The 17,843-nt window shown below is 39.1% G+C and overlaps 3 protein-coding genes across 4 annotated transcripts in view; all 3 read left to right on the forward strand.

Moving 5' to 3' along the window:
• The first annotated feature begins 542 nt into the window (after window positions 1-542).
• On the forward strand, window positions 543-2,844 carry LOC109996770 (odorant receptor 131-2-like). Its single transcript, XM_020651056.2, has one exon. The coding sequence runs from the start codon at window positions 746-748 to the stop codon at window positions 1,673-1,675; it is 930 nt and encodes a 309-aa protein (XP_020506712.2). The 5' UTR covers window positions 543-745; the 3' UTR covers window positions 1,676-2,844.
• Window positions 2,845-3,069: 225 nt separating this feature from the next.
• Window positions 3,070-6,124, forward strand: diabloa (diablo, IAP-binding mitochondrial protein a). The gene is made up of 6 exons (XM_020651038.3): window positions 3,070-3,183; window positions 3,588-3,705; window positions 3,849-3,971; window positions 4,820-4,930; window positions 5,105-5,201; window positions 5,538-6,124. The coding sequence occupies exons 1-6, from the start codon at window positions 3,140-3,142 to the stop codon at window positions 5,744-5,746; spliced, it is 702 nt and encodes a 233-aa protein (XP_020506694.1). The 5' UTR covers window positions 3,070-3,139; the 3' UTR covers window positions 5,747-6,124.
• Window positions 6,125-11,149: 5,025 nt separating this feature from the next.
• The window catches only part of si:ch211-149e23.4 (uncharacterized), a 67,605-nt gene continuing 60,911 nt past the window's right edge, over window positions 11,150-17,843 (forward strand). For both annotated transcript variants that reach the window (XM_065960268.1, XM_065960269.1), the window contains exon 1: window positions 11,150-11,764. In XM_065960268.1, the coding sequence (XP_065816340.1) occupies window positions 11,434-11,764 (331 nt within the window). In that variant the 5' untranslated portion in view covers window positions 11,150-11,433. The remainder of the gene's footprint in view (window positions 11,765-17,843) is intronic.

A 17,843-nucleotide genomic window follows, 5' to 3' on the forward strand; every position in this document is an offset into this window, starting at 1 on the left:
ATTGTTTCATTATTTTGGGGGGGCTTGTATATCATTTTCCACTCTTGTGTGTATTCAGAATTTGGTTTCAGTTATAGTTGAGAATGTGTTCACATGGACAATCTCCTGTTCTTTGCATATTATGCATTATGCATTGTATTTTGGTGGGATTGTTTTTTGTGGTTCACATATTAAAACCACTTATGACAAGTGCCAAGGCCAAGAAAAGACCAAGAAAAGACTGGGCTCTACAAAAGGCCTCTTAATAATGATGTCATCACATTTGGATATTGCTAAAGTTGTTGTTGTTATCGAAAAGTTGTAGTTCTCAGAGGCTTTTTTTTTTACCGCAGCCTTGCCCCTTCATTTAGGGTGCATGTGTTTTTCTGAATGTTCTTCTGTGGGAAACTTATTTTCCTTACTACTACAAATACTTGCAGGACCTAAATGTGTGGGAGTGTAACTAAAACAGCCCACAAACTTTGTTAGCAGTTTCTGCTGATGTCACTTTCATGTGGTGATCCCCTGGAGCTCTAGTTGTGTTCATTTAAGCCTTCAGGCACAGTCCTCGCTTTCATTCATCCTTGAAACACTGTGCCACAAATGACACATTTGTGTAAGAACAGTTTGTAATCTGAGAGTCCTATGCCATTTAACCTTTTTAATAACTGTTTATGTCATGTGTTACTGCTGTGTTTTGTTTCTATGTGGATAAACGTTAATTCTACCAGTAACTTTTTGAACCTATTTGACCTTATTACCATACATGGATAGCAATAATTCACTTGTTAGTACTGTATCCGTCATGCAAAGTGAGCATTTTAAGTTTATTTTTGTTCAGGTTTTAGTAGCAGTTTTCCTTTGCATCAACTTCATGCTGATCACAACTTTTTTTACGAAGGAGTTCTTCTACACAACTATGCGTTACATCTTATTTGCTGTTACTCTGCTGTCTGATTGTGTGATCTTGATTGTCACAAATCTCCTGATCATCTGCAACTATTTGAAGATCACCATGAATTTATGGTTGTGTGCTATCATGTTCATTTTGTCAACTGTGTACTCTTCGGTGACACCATTTACTCTGACAGCAATGACCCTGGAGCGCTATGTGGCTATTTGCATGCCCCTGCGTCATGGCGACCTGTGCTCAACACGCTGCTCGCTGCACTGCATTCTCCTCATTCATGGCCTCAGCTCCATTCACTTCATTGTTGATCTCTCCATCTATTTTGCATCCACATCAATCAAGTTCTACAAACAATCCATGATCTGCAACGTTTGGATCTTTATTTTGTATAGATGGCAGGATCATTTACGAAATGCTATAAAGACACTTTACTTTTTGTTTATGTGCATCACCATTGTATTCTCCTATGTTAGAATAATGAAAGCAGCCAGAGCTGCATCAGGAGAGGATAGAAAGTCAACATGGAAAGGGCTCAAAACGGTCATTCTTCATGCTTTCCAGCTGCTGCTTTGTCTCATCCAGCTGTGGTGTCCATTAATAGAATCGGCTGTCCTTCAAACAAATGTCAAGGCATACATTAATCTCAGGTACGTTAACTACATTATTTTTTATGTCGCTTCAAGATGCCTGAGTCCTCTTATTTATGGCCTCAGGGATGAAAAGTTCTTCTGTGCAATGAAGTCCTACCTTCTCTGTGGCTTTTACAAGAAAAACATTTTAATTTGACATATGTGATCTTGAAGAATGTTTGTATGATGTATAGCCTATTTATTATTTATTGCATATGATGGACAAGAACCGTTTAAATAGTCATTGCTTTTTGAATTTTACATTAACCCCATCTAATTGTGCTTATATTGTTGTTCTATTACACTGTTAAACATTTAATCACAAACTAATACTGAATCCAGAGAATCCACAGCCTCTGGGCTGAATAAATGATCCATCATGACATGCTCTTAATGTCCTTTGAAAGTCCCTGATATTTCCATGTACCGATATATATTGTGAAAATGCCTTCATGAAGTCTGTTTCCAGCTGTGGGTGCATTGTTAATCAATATAGTATCTTTTAGTAATGATCATTTGTCTTTATGGGTACCTTTACCACTGTATAGCTCTCCACCTCTTTTAAAACTCACCTTATTTTCTTTTTTTTTTAAATGAGATTTGAAATACAGTTATTTCCTCTTTATTTAGTCACAGGTGAACACTGATTGTTGATTGATGTGTGAACAATCATGCTTATTTTATCAGTGTTTTTCTGCAGATGTTATACTCATGTCTTTATTTTATTGTTGTATACACACTTGCTTGCGTCCCTCTCTATATCAATAGGTTATTATGGCTGCAGAAATTTAAAATCATAGCCTCTTCTTAGTTAGAAGGTCTGGTCAAATAATATCCTTATGTTACCTTACATGTGAATAAATGACCCCAGCCTGTCCGGTGCAGTGAGATACAAAGTTTTACTTTTTCTGAGAATAATGGTGTCAGTTTCTGATCAGTACCTGGCTGGTAAATACTCCAAGACTTAGATTGGTATAAGAATAAAAGAGTGTTCATCCCTTACATTATCAAGTACATATTTTGTCACAGACATTTTATACATTAGTTATGCTTTGTTGTAGCAATTTGGACAAAGTTGTCACACTCACACACATTGTAGACAATCCTGGTTTCAATCACTAGGATTAAATCAAGTCAAACCTTTTCAGGTTTCATATTGGGGTACTGATGTTTCTGTTGCACATACATAGAAAACCAAAGATTACTTATATGTCAATGCAAAACATTTTGGTACGTCTTTGACAAGCACTTCTTGTACCCTTACAAGCGCAGAGCCCAGTGTGAAAAAGCTTCTCAGGCATCCAGAGCTCTGACTAAACTGTCAAACAACACGCTACACAACCGACATAAGTCTCTAAATTTTCTAAATAAAGCCTTTTATATGTTTCTAATATTCTCTGAGGTGTTATGATTTGAACAACACAACCACACACAGAGACTTTTCTTTAACTCTGTCACTTTGCTTGACATATTACAGCAATATTCATTTCCTTGTAATTTCGAGCACAAGAGAATGTTCCTGTATTCACCACCAGAGGTCGCCAGTTTTCAGTGCACTCTATCTCAGCAGTGGAACCTTTGATCAGTGACGAGGAAAGGTTGTTTATTGTGGCGGACCAAGATGGCCGCGCTACGGAAGGTAACAAGCTGCCTCCGGCTCCTCAGGTAAGACATTTCCTCCAGTAAAAAGCGTTTGAATGGACAAATATCACATACAAGCTTGTGCGCGTTATCTTAAGTCTTAAAAAAAAAATGTAGCTGTTGACTTTGTTATAGGAAATGATAAAGCTTGTTGTTGTTTTTTACCAACAACCGGAAGTCGTCAGTATACATGTAAAACTTGATTTTCACGACCTAAATTATCATTAATTATTTAGTTTATCAGCACAAGAGAGCGCTTGTCCGCATCCTTAAATACATTTCAAAGCTATCTTCGTAATTTCGTGGTGAGTAAGTTATCTAGTTAACTACCAGTATTACATTAGGTTTCTATACGTCACAGTGCCCTAAGAACTTAAATGAGTTAATTACTGTCTTTAAGTTTAAACTCATTTCTTTGTTTTATTCAGGAGTTCTGCTCGTGTCCTGCTCGGCAACAGGAAACCAGGGAAATGGAAAAGTATTCTGTTCAGCAGCGTTGCCTCATTATCTGTCGGCGGTGGACTGTGTGCGATACCTTTCAGACAGGTGAGTCACCACAGCCTGACAAATACATGCAAAGGCGAGTTTATTATGTCAACATGCAAGACAATTCCAGGTGCTTCACACATGCAGCAGTCGTCTGAAGTATATCATGCACATTATTTCTCCCCTTGGTGTCTCTGGTGCAGGTTGACAACCTCTCCCATGACTCTCTGGTCAAACGAGCAGCATCGCTGGTTACAGACAGTTCAAGCACTTTCCTCTCTCAGGCCACCCTTGCTCTCATAGATGCCATCACAGACTACTCAAAGGTAAGTGTGGAAAACGTGTTCCCACATCCAGAGATAGTCCTAGACTTATAATGAGGCTTATTTAACGACTCACAGTAAACTATGTAGGTGGCAGCATGCGCTTGATTTAAAGAATGTTGTATTACCCATGTTGATGTAAATCTAATTGTATTTGATATTTTATTTGAAAAGGGGCAGTGTATATTAATCAACATTCAGACGGATGTAAATGTACCCGAATTGGCCGACAGGCTAATTTTCATCGGCAGTCCCTTTGCCAGATGTTATTTGGCATCATGGAATTAAATGTAAGATAACATACGTTCATTAGTAAAGGAACAAAACATAGAGTACAGATATATATAATACAACTAATCTCCAATGTGTGAAGACCAGCACTTGTGTTAGCAGGGATTGTTGAGCCGTTACAGAAAGTGAATGTACTTCTGCAAATGTTTTAGTTCAGGAAGACAGACATTTAAAAAAAAAAAAAAAAAAAAAAATGTATATAGAGAAGTTAAAGAAAGTTAAGGTGTGTAGAGACAAACCAATGACAGTTTTTTTCCGTGTGATCTCCGTACAAACTGTAGAGCATGTGTTGGATTTAATCTTGAGTTCACCTTCCGTTGCCACTCAAAGATACAAGAGGAGTATGAGGAGTCATTTGTTGTGGCTCAAAGCGTCAAAAAACAAAACACTCCTCTGGCTCGTAGAGAGTCTACAGTCTAAAGTGCTGTTTCTGTCTTAAGTTTTTCAGCTAAAATTGTCGAAAAAGTGTTCATATGACTTTTTGGTGCTACTTTTAAGCTACAGTTGATCTCAGATTCTAAAATGCAAATTGTGTATGTACGCCCTGTGTTTGCTGACAGGCTGTGCACACACTCATCGCTCTCCAAAGGCGATATTTGGACTCTTTGGGGAAACTGTCTCCAGCAGAAGAGGACACAATCTGGCAGGTGATAATTCGCCAGCGTGCAGAGGTACGTCTTTTCTTTGCCTTTTTTGATAAAACTTCCTGAAAAAGCTGAGCAAAGCATTCAGTGTTCTGTTTATTGATTGCTGGAACATAAACATGACAGCACACCCACTACAACAACAATGTTGTCGGCCTCTTTGAGTCTTACTTTAGTTTTATAACTCTCTCTTCCTGACAGGTTAGTGACAGACAAGATGAATGCAAGCGTTTCGAGTTAACCTGGATCACTGCAGTCAAGCTGTGTGAAACTGCAGCGGAGGCGGCATACACCTCAGGTGTGTAAAAGTGTCTGAGTTGGGTGATTGAATAGTCGGGAAGTGAGGTTTTCTCTTGTCCTGAAAAATACAAGTGTTTCGCTTTGAATTATGTCTCAAAGCTTTGTGTGTTGCTTTCTGTGCTGGTTCCAATTCAGCGGCTGTCAGTGTTGCTCTTTGGACGCTGTGTGGATCATTTGTTGTCATTCAACAGGGCTTTGTGTAGCAAAATGGAGATGATGGACAGGAGGGCCTTCTTAATGACCACACCTAATGTCTGAACTCGAGGTGGTGTTATGTCAACCTTTGAACCTTCTTGAAAAATGTAACCGTGTTTTTGCATGTGTGTGTCTTCAGGAGCCGAACACGCGTCCATCACGGTGAGGACAAACATTCAGGTGGCCCAGACGCAGGTGAATGAGGTACAAAAACTGTCAGCAGATGCAGATAAGAAGCTGGCTGAGACTAAAGTAATGGAGGTTGAAAGGATGGCACAGTATGCTGCCTCCTTACAGAATACTAATGAAGAGGAAGAGGTGCCTGAGGCTTATCTGAGAGAAGACTGAAAAAAACACCCTGTGTTATATTGGGGGGGGAAAAAGTCCTTCTTTTTTGAGTCTGTATTGTGTTCAGCACTAGGATTGATTTGTCTCATGTTATCTGCACATAAACTGCGATACTGAAAAAGTAAATCACCAAATTAGGGGCAACGTCTCCATAATTTAGGAGACATTGTAATAACTATTTATTTCAGTATTGATTATCAACTGATTCCGGTGTGTAGAGGGTGATGTTTTTCTCTTTCATGTCATGTGATTTTGTGACTTTTGCTGCGTCATATTTTTGTGTTGTTTTGTTTTTTGTCAAAAATGATATAATAAAGACAAGACACTCATGTGGAACATACAACTGTTTACATTTTTGTCTTGATTTGAAATCTATAATCTCTCTATTTTTGCTTTTGTTGTTTATTTTTCTTAATGAAATTGGATGTTAAGTTTACTGGAGCGACAAGAGCATCGTGCTGCTTTTTAATGGATTTTATCCAAATGACTTACTGGTGGAAACATTTCAAACTATGTTTCCACTTGTACTGTTTCACAACAAAGAGAAATGTTTCACAACTTCTCTGTTCATGTTTCACATATGAGGTATTGGTGCAACAAAACATCCCTCTGTTGTCACATCTTGGGAAATATTCTGTTTGCTAAAGTGACCATCATCCAGTCATCATGTCGGAAAAACTTGTGAACAATGTTTATTGTACAATTTAAGGAACTAGCTGACAATTATCATGAAGACACCATGCATTTAAATCTTCAAATTCATTTCTCCCTCATTCCCAAGTTACCCTGAGAACATCTCTGAATTGGTGTTGCTTTACATGTTATTTGTGTCTCTCTATTTCACTCAACAACTCGACTTTCACTGCAAATTAGCCATGTCCAGACTGTCCCCTATAGAGCTTTTAGGCCGTTTATCAACTCCCTCCATGTCATCACTTCATCTTCAGTGTCACCTCTTTCCACACTGTCACAGAAAAGGAAACAAACTGGAATACCTCTGATCAGTGTTTAAAAAAAAAACTTGAGTAGTGATGTGTTTTAAATTGGGAAACAATGTCAGTAGAATTGCTTTGCTTTAAGCCTGCATGTTTTTAATGCAATGATACCGGTTTGAGTAACTCTGATTGATGCTAAGGTGTGTGCGGTTGGTCAAACATGAATGATGTGTGATGTGTGCAACAAACCATGTTTATTAGGTGAGGGTGATATAACATTACTCTTTCTATATGTATACTAAAAAGGTTTTTCAAATTGTCCTTCACTTCATAATGGCCTTTGAGGGACCCCTGTTAATTTGCCCGGTGTTAATTATGGAGGAAGAACTCAGCAGTTATCAAATATCTCCCGCTGACGTTTCAAATGTATTTCCTTCCATATTCGCTGACATGAATGTACATAAGGAAAGGATTTCTTCATTTCTGCTATAAACGTTTCTTTTACGTCCAGCAGATGGCGATCTTCATACATCGTAACACTCACTTTTAATTGCTTTAGGTGGCTACCCTGCCTCCACAGCCTCAGCTCTTGTCCAGTGTAAGTATTTTATTTGCGCCATTATCTCTCTCTGTAAAACCTTTTTTTTTAATTGAAGTAGCAATGACCTTCACCATTTCTTTTTTGAATTCGGAGTAGTGCTGCATAACTAGGGGCACCAGATTGTTAGAGAACCCTTGATATTCAGCATGCTCTGGTGCATGTACTTACATTTGCACGTGTAATTGGCTCTTAACCTGTGTTTTCATTTACACCACAGTTTGACATGACGCACTGTTCTGTTACTGCTCCGTTGTTTACGTTCAAGGTCAAAAATACATGCAAGACTGTAACCATATCTACTCATTCAGTGATGTGAGTTTGCTTTGTAACAGGTACGCTGTCTTAATTGCGTTCATGTCTGCCTTCCTAAAGGTCAGCGTGCACTGCAGAGGGTCATTACAGAGGGGGCTCATTATGGGGAAGACCCTCTAAAGTTGCAAACAGGAGTGTGTAGCGTCAGCATTGAGGTGACCTCTCCCTGCTTGTTGGTCAAGCCTTGGCAGGGGATGGGACCATGAGAGTGGCTACAGAGTGTGGGGGGGGGGGTGTTTGAGGTGTGCAAGGACTGGCTCACCAATGTGACTAGTGAGGAATGTTGTGTTTAACAAAGGCTGTTTTCACAGACTGTAAAACCAAATGTCCCAGACAGTCTGTGTGGACGTGCACCCACTGGTCATAGAGGAGGTGGTGCCACAGCCTCGCCTGCCTGGAGGAAAATAATGTAATGCTGCTTACGTATTTTTGCAGCATAAAATCTCAGTAAGGTAACCACAATTAGAAAGGTCATGGGCCATAAATGCTCATAAACTATTTAGTGCCACAGAGGGAGGTTTGAGCATTTATGCAGCATTTATGCAGAACAAGTTATGCCAGTGGTGTGAAACAACCCTTGCTGCAACTATATCAGCCAAATTGGTGATATCATTAACACATTAAATGTTCTGTGGGAGAAAATAAGATGTGATTTATCATCTTATAAACACACAAGCCTCCTCACTGCATTGACTTTACGGTTCCAATGCAAAGTGGCCCAGGAGGGGAGATTGATCGGTGAAAAGGGCAGCACTTTCACCTGGGGATTTATAGCTCTTTGAGGGTATAAATAAACCACCAGAGGGTATAGAGGCAGGGGGTATAGTGTGGTGACACATCATGGGTCATGCTTTAATCACAGTGAAGCTGGGATGTAGCGCTGGAAGAGCGAGCGGGTTACATTTTGCAGGAGATGGGGGCTCCCTGGAGGGTTCACGTCCCCCTGATCAGGACACTAACACAGGCTATGAAGACGTCACTGCAGAGCGAAATGCGTCTCTAAATGAGGGAATCACATTGAAACCAGAATGTGTGCTTATCACCAGTGGGAAAAAAAGATGTTCACACTAAAAATCTGCTGAGGGAGCATGTTCATCAGTTCAGTGCATGATAATAACACTGTGCTGCACACAACGCTGGATTCCTGAATGTGTAAAAAGCTGTAATTATCTCAAAGAGAGGAACAATGAGAGAGTTTCATTACCACTTTGTTTAAGGACAGATGAGTGTTGGTGTGTCTGTGTTGAAAGCCGGTGAAATTTTCTTTTTGACTTTTTCAGAATGAGGAACCAGTGAAGCACTTTAGTTGCATGTGACTGTCCTTGAATAGCAAAGTCTCCTGCGGTTAATATTAACTTTTGCATTCATTTCCTTGTTTTGTTTCCACCACAGTTACAGAGTAGGCTTGTAAGTAAGTAAGTAAGCAGAGTAAGTGGTACAAAAATGTGGAGATGTCTCTTTTGTGGATGTTTATTAACCTATTTCTCCCTAAAAAAACAAGTGCTCATATTTGTATTTTTCCAGATTATCATGTCATTCAAGGAGACATTTACAAGCAAAGAATGCTTAGCTAACCTGTTTTTTCCACATTTGACTGGTTGAATAGGAGTCTGATGGTCATTATGAGTTTATGCAGTAAATAATGTGCATTACTTTTAAATTCTGAACCTCCAGTTGTAAAGATTTATGGCACATGTAACCATTTGCAGGCCTGATTGCCAAATCACCCATGACCAAAGATAAAAAAAAAAAAAAAGAAAAAGACAAATGATCGGTGTCTCCTGAGCAAGACAATGAGTCTTTTATCTCTTCAGCCACTGCTGCGAGGAATATAATCATGCTTAACAAGTAAACAGTTATTTACTGTAAATGGTTTGATTGCCATATAATGTGCATGAAAATACTCATTTCTAAGGGCGCACTGATGGAACAAGGGGATTACCCACCAATCCAAATGTTATTTTTGTTTCACTCTTTAAGAAAGGGGAATAGAGTTCATATGTAAATATCAGTATTTATTTTGTTATCCATGTATGTTCTCTGTTATATACATGGTTAATTTAACCCTTTAGGCCTATAGATCAAAATGTGTCTTCCCTTTTTAGTAAATGGTGTGAGCATTAAAATAAATAGTTGTGTTACCTTGATTCAGCACTTTTCTTGAGAGACTATGTATAATTTGAGTGTAATATGAAAATCAATCAATCACTAAAGGTTTATTTTAGATTTTAATTCAAGGCCTGAATAAGGAGGCCCCCGAATTTAGGCAACAAAGCCAGTGTCAATTTAGGGCCCTTATCGTGTCAGTGAATGTTGTGCATTAGATTTGCAAACAGTATTAACAATGCTAATGCTTAATACATTAGATTAGCAAGAACGAATTGCCACATGGTGAACCTGGACACTGCAGGCCCCCTGAGGTTTTGGGGCCCAAGAGCAGCTGCTTGTCTCCCCCCTCAAATATTTTTTAAGAACTTAAGTCTGCTCCTACTGCCCTTCAAATACTTGCTTTACTATGGATTGCTACTGTTATTTTATTCACAGTTACTAATGATGGAACAACTTTTGAATGGAATGAAGCTATATTTAACACCCTTTTGTTCAGTATGTCCATTCAGCTACATACTTCTATTTTGCCTCAGGTCAGAGGGAAATACTTAAATGTACATTTTTTGCACTAGACTTATTTGACAACTATAGGTTCTCAAGCCTACTGGTTGCATTTTAAAGCATTTTATAGACTCACCAGCGCCATAGCAAAATATAGGCTTATACACATAAATACCTCATATGAAAGTTTTACTACATAATCAATTACTTCAATGCAGGACTTTTCATTGCAACAGGGTATTTATACTGTTTGATGTTGCTACTTTTTATTAAGGTACAAGATTCTAGATACACCACTGACTATTACTGTAGCCTACTTCTAAGACCTAGCCGACTACGACTACTTTTTTTTAATGTTTTATTTTAATGTTTATTTTCTTTCCTCTGTCATGATGCTTTTGATGTCTAGTGTGAAGCACTTTGAATTGCCTTGCTGTTGAAATGTGCTGTATAAATAAACTTGCCTTGCCTTACTACGAGTATGGAGGACTAAAAGTGACAAAATGAAATATATAAATATATAATTAGTCAAATCATTAAATGTGTCATCAATTATTTAATATTGGAAATAAATCAACAAATATATAAATAAATATATAATTACTTAATTAATTAAATGCATGGGTTATTAAATAATTAAATAATTGTTTAAATGTGTCATTATTTAAAATTGGTAATATATAAATAAATAATTTATGAAATACATAAATAATTAAATAAATGTTTAAATAATAATTTAAAATGTTCATTCATTCTATGTAAAAACACATCTATTTATTCCACTATTTATTTAATTATTTCATGTTTCCTGCTCCAGCAGTGCATCATGAAACACTTTTATCTGTCATCCTGTCCCATCAAACTCAGTGGGCGGGATTAACGCTGATAAATTATATGATAAATTATATATTTATATGTTTCATTTTGGCACTTTTAGTCCTCCACATACGAGACCTAATTCAAGTGAATGTATCCTGGTTAATACCAGTGACAGTGATAAAGGTCTCAAAGACCTATGTTTTCAAGTTCTTATTTAAGTTGGTTTTAGAATGTTGAAATTGTTAGACAGGATTTAATATGATAAGCAAAAGTATGACACTATTTAGTAGGCTGCTGTGTGAAGGAATACTAATGCAACTAGGCCACACAAACCAATACGACCGAGTTAATTACAACAACAAAAATCTGTAACGATATCACTGTAACTTATTACATCTCAGAAGTGTCCCATGTTAAAGTTCCAACAAATCAAATCAAATGATGATTGTGACCGGGTGTGTGCGTGCGTGCGTGCGTGCGTGCGTGCGTGCGTAGGCTGCGTGAGTTGCACTTTGTTGTCCTGCAGGAGTGGTACAGCCCACGCGGATCGGTCGCTATGGAGAGCAGCTCTCCAGGAGCGCGAGCCAGCCAGCACAGCCGCAGAGAGAGAGCAGCGACGAGCGAGGAGGACGGGAGTGCCACAGCGCACTAAACAGGCAGGAATCATGGAGAAAAGACCGAGTTTGCCATCAAACGGACTGCGACTTTTAACATCTCTTCTCACCTTATATGGACTTACCTGTGAGTTAACGGTTTCTTTGTCATTTGGGGAGGGTGGGGGGAGGTCGTGTTACTTTTTGAGGCTACTGAAAGAAGTTGCGGCGGAGCAGCCCGCGGTCTTTTTTTTTTTTTAACCACAAGTCACTGATTCAAAACGGAGGAGAAAAACCGGCTAGTGCTCGTTTTGTGTCCCGTTAGAAACCAGCTAGCGTTATTTAAGCTAACGGTACACATTTGTGAGCTGTTTTTTTTTTTTCCACATTACGTCTTTTGAAAAGTAGCCACTGGCGTCAGTTCACCGTTAGCTAAACCTCATTGTATACAACTTCTCTAACGCCCCCCCTACAGTAATATATGTTAACTTGTTGTTAATTACACCATGGTAACATAGTTAGATTGCTGCAGACTAAAAGACTCCACTCGTGACAGGAGAAAAACTTTAAACACACAGCACTGATTTGGTGGCACATTTTCGAGCTAACCTTTTTCTTCCAGTGTGTCACATCATGACATAGCTTTCATTACCTTTTGGGAGTGTAGGGGAATTACAGACTGGTTTCTCTCTGTCTCTCTCATATGGCTGGAAACTCATTGTGGAGCAGCAGTAGTGGTATTTGGTGTACCAAAATAGAGAACGAAATTGAGTATTCTGGGTGCCACTTGTGTTGAGTGAAGAGGAGCGCCTTTGTGGAAAAAAGTTTACCAAGCTGTTGGGATGCAGATTGAGGTGGGTGGGTGGGGGGACGATAAACGTTATGTGATACAGGAGAGGAGAGGCTGCTCCGCTGTGGGGCGTGAGAGGTGGCAGGGGAAATGAAGACATATTTCAAGGGAGGCACTGCAGTCGCACAGTCTATGGAAGTATTGACCTGCAGTTGGGCTGCATGCCAGAACACAGCCAGAAGAGAGAGAGAGAGAGAGAGAGAGAGAGAGAGAGAGAGAGAGAGAGAGAGAGCACCTTTCAGTCACTGTACTGTCCCGAGAAGTGCAGCTGGAGGGTTCTGCTAGGATCATCACACATGACACTCCTGCCAAAACAAAAGAGACAAACACTGATGGATGCTACTGCCGAGGAATGCATCAGTTGTTTTTGTTTTTCAAGTAAAATAAAATATTAACTTAGATATGCTGTGGTAGAAATTTCCCAAAGAGCTCCATAAAACATTCCCTGCATGAATACCTGCAATGAGTGACATACCCCTCGTATGAACGTCACAACACTACATCTTAAAAAAAAAACAGACCTTACAGACCCGTACCTTAAGTATGGGTCTGCAATTATTGAACCTTTTTTAATAAATTGTTTTGTCAAACCAACAGTCCAAAACATTAAGATATTCAACTAACATTGATTTATTTCATCATTAAATGGTTGCCAATTTAGATTCCATTGACTTATCCAGCAACTTTTGAACAATTTTAGTGTGTAGTATAGGAAGAACAGTAAACAGGACTTGATAATATCTGTGCAAATATTCTATTCATATTATAAGCGCACAACTAAACCAGATTTCCTTGTTAAGCATAACAAAAACTAGTTGTTGATGAATTTTGAACAAGATGTTCAGAGTGTAAAACTTTATTTAAAATATTCTTGGTGTTAATTCATTGACAAACTGTGGAACGAAGAGTAATATTCCCATTCACAACTTTTACATAAAAAAAAAATCAGTTCATGGATGTTAATCAGTGCAAGCTTTTTTATGATAATGAGTGTGATAAAGTAGCAGTGGCTGATATATCAGCCTAGCAGATTAATCTGTCAAGCTTTAGTCGGTAGCCTCCCCAAACACTTGCAACACATGCTTTTACAGAGTCCTCTTCATACCATTCCTTTTCTGTGTCTACCAACTAAAAGACTAGTTCATAAATCATAACAGGGATCTGATAAACAAGGTGCTGTTGCAAACTAAGCTGATTAGCCTAGGAAAGTGTGCTGTTTGGTGCCATGTGTGTGCACGTATTTCAGTCTGTCTGACTGGTTGTCTTGACAGCCAAATTAGCTGATGATTAACACAGAGGACAAACTAGCTAGTGAAAGGTTAGGTTTGGTGTCGTGTTTGGAAGAGAAATGCTTGCAGGTTTCTGACTCTCCATAACATATGGTTAGAGCCCATGTGGCCAAGCCTACTGTTGTGTGTTTTAGCAGATCACAAGTGTGCAGGGGGGAGGACTTTGTGACAAAAACAGGGTTGATGCCAGCTTCCTTCACTGTAATTTTCAGATTCCCTGTTTTGTAGACAGGGCTGTGAGGAGGGGATTCATTCAAGGCGTGTCTACAGGCAGTGAGGTTTGTAATTGAAGACCATAGTTTTGAGGTTTCTTCTCTTGGGGCTGCATGATTCATAATCTAAATAAATAAAGTAATGGAGCCACCTAAATTACAGACCCAAAACAGAAATAGATTTGAAGGAGTGTACTGACTGCGCAGATTTGGATCTTGTAAAGGTTCATGCGTGTGAGTGGTTATTAATTGACAGCAAGATGTAGCTAAGATGTTTGTCATGGTAATTTTTTATTCAAATAGCACAGGGCAGACAAGGTCAAAATAGTTTTTTTTTTTACCTTTTGTTTTGTTAAAAGTCTTAATTCTATGTCTAACAGTCTGGCTTTTCTGGAAAATTTGTCAAGGACAGAAATGTTCTGTAACAACATACTTAAATTAATGTACTTGATACTTTCACTGTTTTCCAAAATAATTTCCAAATGTTGATTTAACTATGGCCAAGTAAAGTCCTTGTCATTCACAGACAAAAATGTCCCTTAATGCCAACATTTGCCAGTGTTTGCTGCAATCATCTACAGTGGTAATATGCTATTGGATTTATATACAAGAAAGGGTTTTTAAAGTAGCTTTTGGAGCACATCTGTGGGTCTCAGCTGTAGCATTCATTTGATCCTCTCATTGAATCTTAAATCTCAGTTGTGAAGCAGCAGGCAGAAAACTCCTAATCACATTAAATGCATGCAGTGTTTTCTTTTTGAAGGAAGGCCATCAGCAGATGAGTTGGCTGCTTTATTGTGGGACACGGAGGCTGTGTGTGTGGGGTTCAGGGAGCAGCCTGTGGTCACCAGCCTCTGTTGACTCCACCCTTTGCTTCCTCTCCCCCGACAGATGTGACTGACTGTCAGAGGCTTTGTGTGGCAAGCTGTTCCCTTGTGGTCTATTAGTAAATTCAGAGCTCTAACCCCCAGTTTTAGCTCATCCTTGGACTTGATTACTCTCAGCCCTCTACTTTTATTCAACCATGGGGCTGCCTGCAGTAACCTGCTCAAACAAATTTAACCCTAACTAAGAAGTATTCTTGTACTTTTTAAAAGAGGCTACAAAGAAATCCCAGTTAAAATTCCAGTTAAAATTACTTAAAACATGCACTGTAAAATCTTTGTTCTTATTTTTAAAAAACAATTAATTAAAAAACAGAGCCAACAGTGAATTGATTCTACTAACTAGGCAAATGCCAATATGAACATTTAATGTCAAGATAATCCAGTGACTCACAATAATATTCAGTCATCTTTTTCTTTTTGAAAAACTGGAAAACTGCTCAAAAGGAATTGCCAAGATTTTTTTGTCCTGCAATATTTTTAAGAAAAAAAATGCACAACAGATGAGATGTTTTTTTAATAATAAGAGCTAAACAAAAATCACTCTTAAATAATGTCCCCCTGCTGGCTAAAATTAAGGGTCAGAAAATTAAAATTGTATCAATATGCATTAGCAAGCTGAAGTCTTTTTCCAAAAGTCACTTGTGAGAACATTCATGATCTTCCACAATGTGAAAAGTCTTTATTATAAACTTTTCTTGAGTGTATTTATTATGAGATATGAGAAGTCCTACATCATCTCACCTTATTGGTTCTAAGTATTAAGGCCCTGACACATTAAGGAGTTCGTCGGCCGTCGGTCCTAGTTGGACCGTGTGTGAGCGGCTCGCCCTAGTTTTTGCGGTGTGTCTGGCTCCGTCGCTACCCGTCTGTTTTTTTTGGCTGAATCGACATGTTGAATCTGCGTCCATGGTCAGTGAGAGAAATCTTTCTGATTGGCTGTTCTGAGGTTTCCTTTTATCTCCAGCTATCGACATAGGTCCGGGAAAGCCCCTGAGCATGCCGCTGTAGTATCCATGCTTTCATCCATTAGTGCGGTGTCTCCTTATTTGTCGCCTCCGCGTCTGCCTCTTCTTTTCTTTTTCCACTAAGACCAAGCTTAAAACGCCAGTGCCATTTTCAACCCTTATATCAGACATTATTTTCGATTAGTAGGCTAACTATAATACGAGAGGTTCGCGACAGTGATGTGAAAATGGCCTTTTCATATCATAACAACAGCCTACCACTAGGCATGGAGAGTTATTTCCCCTCACGCATGGGCAGAACATACGTGGTGGTTGGCCGTCGGCTGTAGTCTTTGCGGTGCGTTCTCGTGCAACTTTTTGGCCAAGACAAGCAGCGGTTTTAGGCGACGCCACAGGCGGGCTTCGCCGCCACTAATTCTCTGCCGTCTGCTTGTGATGTTAGGGCCTTTAAGGAGCCATACTCATTGGTGACAACATTGGGTGACATCACTGTTTCTGTTGCCTCAGAAGCCTAGATTAGCTTTAGAGATTTGCATCTTTGTAGAAATTAAGGGCTTGGATTTTAGTGCCAAATACAGGACAGGGAGGGTGGAAAGCACTGAGAGGCAGACTAACTAATTGTCAAAAGTAGACTTCCATTTAATTCACGATAAGGACACAAATATAGAATCACGCCAGCTTCAATCTTTAACCCAGTCGTCTGGTTTTCAAGGCCAATCACAGTGCTTTGGTTGCATTGATAATTTTGTACTTCCTACCAAGGCGTACTCTGGGAGTTACCAGTCATTAGGACCACAGTTCATTGGAAATTAGCCACTGAAAACAGCAAGGAGAAGGGGAAACATGCAGAAAATAAATGGAAAATAATAATATTGGGATAACTTTTTTTTACTGCATGTTAGCTCACATGTCTTGTCTACTGATTCAATCTTGGATAGACAGGAATTGACTGTTTAATCACTGAGTCATAGGAAACTGCAATGTAAAAATGGCTTCCAGATATTTCCATGGTTAATTACCTACTGTGAATGAACAGAGGGAGACCTTTAAAACCTTTTTTGCCCACTGTTTTCAGGAGTCAGGGTTTTCCCCTGAAACAACAGATCACAGTATGTGACTGAGGCTGGGGTCATTTGGATACACTGTGCTTCACAGCTCATACTTAAGAGGTATACATGCAGGATGTGCACAGTCAGCAGCTGAATCCCCCAGGAAAGGAGTGCCGGGGTTATGGGAAACAGGTGTGGCTGCTGTTCACCACTCACTCTTGTTTCATTCAGCTGTCAGGTGGCTATGATGTTTGGGATGAGCACACAGTCGGTTATATACACTGACACACCCACTACCACCCAAGTGGGAGATTATTAACACCCACCAGTCAAATACTGAGTAGTGCTGATTGTAGCGAGGAAGCTTTCAGTGCCGTTGCCCTGTTTGCTTGTACACAAGGAATAGTTAAACAGTACTGTAGCTAACGGAAGGAATCTTTTGTGTTTCCGCCAATGTTTTCATCACACCTGGAGCCTAGATCAGGCCTAGATTACATTTACCTACATCTAGCATTTATCTTGTGTTCAGACTGTAATAGGTGGGAAAAGGAAAATGGACATTTACCTCAAATTACTTTGATAATTGCAGATAAGTCAGTTCCAATTATTGCTTTTGTTTTAAGTCCTCACTATGTGCATTAGTTGTGTGTTATCAAAAATGCATGGATTTCCATGAAATACTACTACATTTAACTGTGAAAACATAAAAAGTATTTGAAATCATTTCAGAGAATGATAATTTCAGAGAAAGAACATTCACGTAATCACTTTTTCTTTGGCAGAAATGTATAAACAACATTGGATATCACCTATCAGTATGTTGTAGGACCCACTCTGTCCACATTAGGTGTGAAATAATATCAGACACCCAAACCGAGGGAAATAAAGAACCGTCCCCTACCTTAAAGGTTCCTTATTTGGCTCACTGAGCAGCCCCGGTCCTGGATGCAGATATGTTGCAGTAATGGGTTGCAG

The sequence above is a fragment of the Labrus bergylta genome, chromosome 11, assembly GCF_963930695.1.
Source record: "Labrus bergylta chromosome 11, fLabBer1.1, whole genome shotgun sequence".
In the NCBI taxonomy this organism is placed as follows: domain Eukaryota; kingdom Metazoa; phylum Chordata; class Actinopteri; order Labriformes; family Labridae; genus Labrus; species Labrus bergylta.